This window comes from Gekko japonicus, unplaced genomic scaffold, assembly GCF_001447785.1.
Source record: "Gekko japonicus isolate JY-2015 unplaced genomic scaffold, Gekko_japonicus_V1.1 scaffold224, whole genome shotgun sequence".
Taxonomy (NCBI): Eukaryota; Metazoa; Chordata; class Lepidosauria; order Squamata; family Gekkonidae; genus Gekko; species Gekko japonicus.
Genome location: NW_015170894.1, coordinates 406,170 through 412,272, shown reverse-complemented (window position 1 = coordinate 412,272; position 6,103 = coordinate 406,170). Strand labels below are relative to the sequence as shown.

The window sequence follows — 6,103 nt, the reverse complement described above, 5'->3', positions numbered from 1 at the left end:
TGAAAGTTTGCGGGGGGGAGGGAGAGGGGGGTGGCTGTGGGCAGTCAGGCCTGGGGGTGGCGCTTCCCACCACCACCAGCCAGCTGTCTGGCAGCAGACTGGAGCCCCCAGAACTGGGGGAACCCCCGCCGGGACCTGTGGAATGGCAACCCTATGAACAGCCACTGAGCGTTTATGTTTAAGCAATTAATGGAAAGTTGCCTACATAATGACGGGGTTTATAAAGTTGCTTTAAAATGTTTCCATACTTCTACAATGGAAACCAAAAATCCAGTGACCCTGTATGTAACCCTCCCCATCTACGCTGCTCAGCAGCCTAGAAATCTCAGCAGCTGGAGAATCAGAATCCTTATGGGGGGGGGGGGGATCAGCTCCTAAGTTTTAAATATTTGGTTAAACGCTTTGGTTTAGAAAAAAAATTAAGTTGTTGGTGGGTTTTTGAAAGTTTTATTAGCATGTTTTCTTGGTATGCAACGTAACCCTAGTAAAAGACTTTGTGGAGGATTTCTTTCACAGGCTTTGTGGAACACTGTCTACATGGAAATTAAGATGCTTGTTGGATGCTCTTTCAAAGCCGTAACTTGCATAAAGCAAGAGAACTTAAAACTTCAAAGAAAGCAGCGATGGTGTGCTTGGGAACAAAAGAAAGGGGAGGGGGTCAGTCTACTGGGCTGTCTACAGATAGAGGCAATTCAGAAGTCTCCAAGACTTCTGCACACATAAGGGAGAGACACGCAGGCCCGCAAAAGGAAACTGGCTTGCCTTGCACAACCACTTAGGGGTGTTGTAATCTTTAGAACAAAAAGCAGCGTCTTCCAGTGAAGCCGTCTCGATCTTTTCCACGCAGAGCATTTTTAAAAGAAAACAAACGTCCACCGCCAACAGCAGCCCCAATGTTACTTCATTTTGAACAGTCTGTTATGTTGAATGAAGGTTACCCTCTCATTTTCCCATACTGATGAGCTTCAGCTTAAACACAATCCCGACTGCAATTCTGCATCATCTACTACACACAAGCAGAACCACTCCCTCCTCGGCATGCGATGCGCCACCAGGTCCGACCTGTGAACTTGCTCCTATCCCTGTCAAGTTTTGCTGTCTGTCAAAAGAGAAGAACTGGAGCAACTCTGTGTCTGTGACAAGAGAAGAACTGGAGCAACTCTGTCCGTCTTCCCCAAGCGTGAGGCAGGTTCTTACTAAATCCGTTTTCCACCTACATTTCTTAGAAGACTTGTGTCAACAGAGCTCTCTTGATTCTCAGAGCGTGAACACAAGAAACTTGGAACATCTAAAATGGTAGAAAGTCGTGGGATAAACTCAGACAAACACCAGGGGAGATTGTACAATAGGTCCTCCTGGATCATATCACTTTGAAAAAAATATATTTACTTAGATATTTACAGGGGTCATTTCCTGCAGGAGCGCACAGGAGCGGAGCTCCGGCAGTAAAGATCCCAGGGGGCGTGCACAAGCAACAAGCTTGTTATTATGCTCCCAGAAGCCCTCACCTTCTGATACACTTCCAGTGATGTCAGGGGGTGTGGCATATGCAAATGAGTTATGCTAATGATTTACGCTAATGAGCTCCTGCACCTCTTTTTCTACGAAATGACCCCTGGATATTTATACCCCATTTTGGCCACAATGGGCACCAAAAGTTACACATACTGTCTTCCCCTCCTCCAGTTTATCCTCACAACAACTCTGTGAGTTTCCGAGAGAGTGACTGGCCAAAGGTCCCCCAGCGAGCTTCCAAGGCAGAGTGGAATTTGAACCTGGGTCTCCCAGATCCTTGTCTAACAATCTAACCACTACAATACTGTAATGGGCGGCGGAGGGGAGGGAACCCATAAAGGAACCATTCCTTTTAAAACAGACACACAGAAATGAATGGTCTCTTTGCCTGTTCCAAAGCAACATATTAAGCACTAAACCCTGGGACTATATTGAGATGGATGTTCCCTTGGACACCCGGTATCTATAAACACATCGACTCTCACTTTATGCTGATGATGAGGGAAGAGCCTTGTTGAATATTCTTTATATCAAAACCTCTATTTTTTAAAAAATCCCTTTACCTAACTAACTAGGTACAAAGTTTGAGTCCAGTGGCACCTTTAAGACCAACAAAGTTTAATTCTGGGTATAAGCTTTCGTGTGCCCGCTTATGCTCAGAATCAAACTTTGTTGGTCTTAAAGGTGCCACTTGGACTCAAACTTTGTTCTGTTGCTCCAGACCAACACGGCTGCCGACTTTGATCTAACTAATAAGAGCCAGTGTGGTGTAGTAGTTAAGAGTGCTGGGCAGGGATCTGGGAGATCCCGATTCAGATCCCTGCCCTGCCATGGGAGCTTGCTGGGCGACCCTTGGGCCACTCACTCACTCACTCTCTTACCCACTTATAACACAGAGTTCTTGTCAGGATAAAATCAAAGACAGGAGAATGATTTAAGGTTTGGGTCCCCACCGGGGAGAAATGAAACAAATAAATACGTAAAACGAAGGAAATAAATAAATTAAACTAGCAAGCAGGGAGAAGAGTTCTAGCTCAGCATTCTCCTTCGTATGCTGGCTTTTTACACACATATATTCAGTGATGACATTCCTCTACCTGTTCCCATAATAAGGCATAGCCCAGAAAGAGAGGAATTTCACATTACCCTTTTTAACCCGTTTTGAAGCCGTTTTTGATCCGTCATGGCTGCCATTTCACACATGGCTTTCCCCTTCCGGTAAAGAGCTGGATCTGAAGCGGTTTGCCATTTCAGACTGCACCGCTTTCCCCCCACCGTTTTCCACCCGTGTGGGCGATCTCCGGCTTTTTTTAAAAAAACGTTCGCTTTAGAGCGCTATAGCACTATAGTGCTATAACACAACACTATATAACGATATAAAGCGACCGTTTCAAAAAAAAAAAGCCGGAGATCGCCAACGCGGGCAAAAAACGGCGGGAAAAAGCGCATTGGAACCGGGAGAGGAAACTGAAGACTACTTGGAAGTGGTTGACAGGTAAAATGCTTCAGCCCCGTTTCCTAAATGGGACAGAAGCGTTTGTGTGTGAAATTACAAATATATTCCGGTAGGGAACCGGTTCTAAAACGGTTCTGTCTGAAATGACAGACCAGAAACTGTTTGGGAACCGTCCCTCTTCTGGACTATATCGTCCGTCTGAAATTCCTCAGAGTTTCACAATTTTTCTTGCTGTCTAGGTAAACGTAGGCACTGGCTGTGTCTCCACAATTTTAAACCCCAAATCTCAACAGGCATCAGCATTATAATGGCTGTTTTTCCCTGAAAGGGGTAACGTCTGCATGTTCTAGCTTCAGAGCACCGATACGAGACCCCAGATTAATCTAGGGTCTGGTATAGGTTTACTGAGGTGAAAAATCCCTGCACTGACCCTTTCAGAAGAAACGGTGAACACGTATGTCAGGAGAATCATGCGTAGCACATTCATTCTGTATGTGTGGTCACATTTGAAAAAGGCCAATGGCAATTTTTAAAAACTTGACTTATAGCCCACCTACAGTGCATTCACTTGTAACATAGGAACACGCCTGCTATAAAAGACACTTCCAGTCTGCCAGCCAGAATACCTTCCAAGTTTCTTCCTCTAACCTTAATATTTTTCTCTGTTGAAGGAAATTGATCTCTGCAAAAAAGTCAAACGGTTCCCCAGCCAGCAGGATCACCCACAGCCAAGGGAAGCCTCCAACAAAGCATCTATTTGAAGTGCCTGAAATCGGGCCTACTGAACGTACCCTATTTCCCCAGTACGGACATAAATTTATCTTAACGCAATAACCATTTATTAAACTACCAAAAGTTCTATCATTTCAATGCTAACAAGCCCATGTGCATATCATCAACTCTGCTACCGATTCCTCTTAAGAAAAATTAACATGCTGACATGCTCCAAAGTCCATCTTATGGCACAGCTTATCTAACAGTAAGGGCAGCACTGGAAAACACACATTCCACAGGCCTGGACAACCTGGGAGTGCACAGGGAACCCCACGGCCAGTTTCTCAAGCCTTCGAAAACATTTCGGGCAATACGGAAATGGCAAACGGATTCTTATACTTGAAACAAACTCACAGACTCCTCGAGCCTCTCCCAACCCTTTGGTAGACAAACACGCAGAATTTTCGCCCAGAGCCGCTGAGGATCTCCCCACTGAAGCTCTAACCCAGCACTGGTGTTAGACTAGAACGGGCGTCTCAGACTCCCCTCCTCAATTTATCCAAATGGGGGGGGAGGGCTTCTAGCCCACACCTTCCTTGCCTCTCTGCAGCTTCAATGGTCAGCACTGCAATCCGGGCACCTGAAGGGTGTCACCTCTACTGAAGGCAGGAGCATCCATCCAGCTGCATCTCTCCTTGGATCCATTTTCTGTCTAGATAACTTGCAGCCACCTCTGGTGGGGAGCAGTGTTCCCTCTAAGCTGAGTTAGTGTGAGCTAGCTCACAGTTTTTTAGCCTCTGGCTCACACATTTTTGTCTTAGCTCAGGGAGGATGGCTCCAGAGACAACTAATTTATGCAGTAGCCAAATTGCTCGCTCACAGCTTTAATGCCAGTAGCTCACAAAGCAGAATAATTGCTCACGAGACTCCACAGCTTAGAGGGAACATTGGTGGGGAGTAGGAGCCCAACCTTAGAATCTGATGGCCAATGCTCTAAGAGCCAAGACAGTGCATGTGCAACACCGCTCATTGTCATCAAGCCACGCACGAGCCACCAGCTCACGAGACTCCACATAACATAAGAGACGCCAATGTTGGATCAGGCCAAAGGCCCATCCATTCCAACACTCTGTGTCACACAGTGGCCAGAAATACCAGGTGCCATCAGGAGGTCCACCAGTGGGGCCAGGATATTAGAAGCCCTCCCACTGTTGACCCCCCCCCCCCAAGCACCAAGAAGACAGAGAAAGTGAGTAAGTCTCAAGCTACTTACTTTGCTCTTCTTGCCGCTGGACATTTTATTCTTCAGGTAGCTGAAAGTCCGACTCACTTTCGTTCCACTTTTGCCTTCCAGGTCTTTCCTAGAGGGACTGGGAGGCAGGAAACTGCAGCTCTCCTCACAAATGCTGGAAGCCGAGAGAGACGAATTTCAAAGAGCAGACAGAACCCCGTTCCCTTGCAGCCTGACCACGGCTTGATTTTTTTCCCAGGTCACTATTCTACAGTAATCAAATCCCAGGCCACTGACGCCTTTCAAGCGCCCACCGTTATAAAACCAGATTTAGTTAGTGACGGCTTAATTTTGGACTGGGCAGCTCTTCTGCCTTCAGTGGCGGGAAGCGGTGCCAAGCTGCAGCCAACTTATGGTGACCCCTTCGTGGGGTTTTCAAGGCAAGAGATGAGCAGAGGTGGTTTGCCATGGCCTGCCTCTGCCGTGGTGACCCTGGACTTCCTTGGAGGTCCCATCCAAGAACTAACCAGCTTAACTTCCAAGATCAGGCGAGGTCTGGGTAGCCTGGGCCAACCAGGTCAGGGTGCCCTCTGCTTTTAGCAGCAGAAATTAAACAGCTACAGTTTCTTCCATGACCTTACATCCCTGCTAGGAAAAGAACCACTTTCGACATCCCTTTGCAGTACAGCTGCAACGAGAGACAGAATAACCCTGGCAGGGGAAAGGTGGCAACCACATCTGCAGCAGGTAACTTCGCTAAAATGAGAGTTATCACTCACGACTCTAACGCTGGCTGAATTGCATACTGCAAATCGTTTTCCTTTTTTTTTTTCCCTCCTTGAAAGGGTTACTGTGCCTTCAGCAACCAGGTGACCAGAAACTACAGCAGGAACCTTTACCCCACCACTGATCCAGCGCTGTCATTCTCGAGCAAAGCTTCCCAAACTGAATTTCTTCCCACCACACCACTGCTACAGGTCAACAAATTCCCACCAACAAAATGTGGCATGACTGACTGCAAAGATTTCATGTCTGCTCTCTGTATTGTGTGCACACTTGCAATAGGCCACAGTGCCCTCTGCTGCTCAAAACTGCCAATACAGTTTCTGGGGAAACCCAGGCAGGACAGAAGACTTTTGCAATAATTCGCAGTGTGTTGCCTGAATGCAAGGGAGGGGGGAGGGAAA

General features: G+C 46.9%; 1 protein-coding gene across 1 annotated transcript in view; it reads right to left on the bottom strand.

Moving 5' to 3' along the window:
- LOC107116551 (A-kinase anchor protein 13-like) overlaps positions 1-6,103 on the bottom strand; it is a gene marked incomplete at its 5' end in the record, with an annotated part of 206,382 nt that overhangs the window by 25,434 nt on the left and 174,845 nt on the right. Inside the window, one exon of the mRNA XM_015418487.1 lies at positions 4,959-5,091. Coding sequence (XP_015273973.1) covers positions 4,959-5,091 — 133 coding nt within the window. The remainder of the gene's footprint in view (positions 1-4,958; positions 5,092-6,103) is intronic.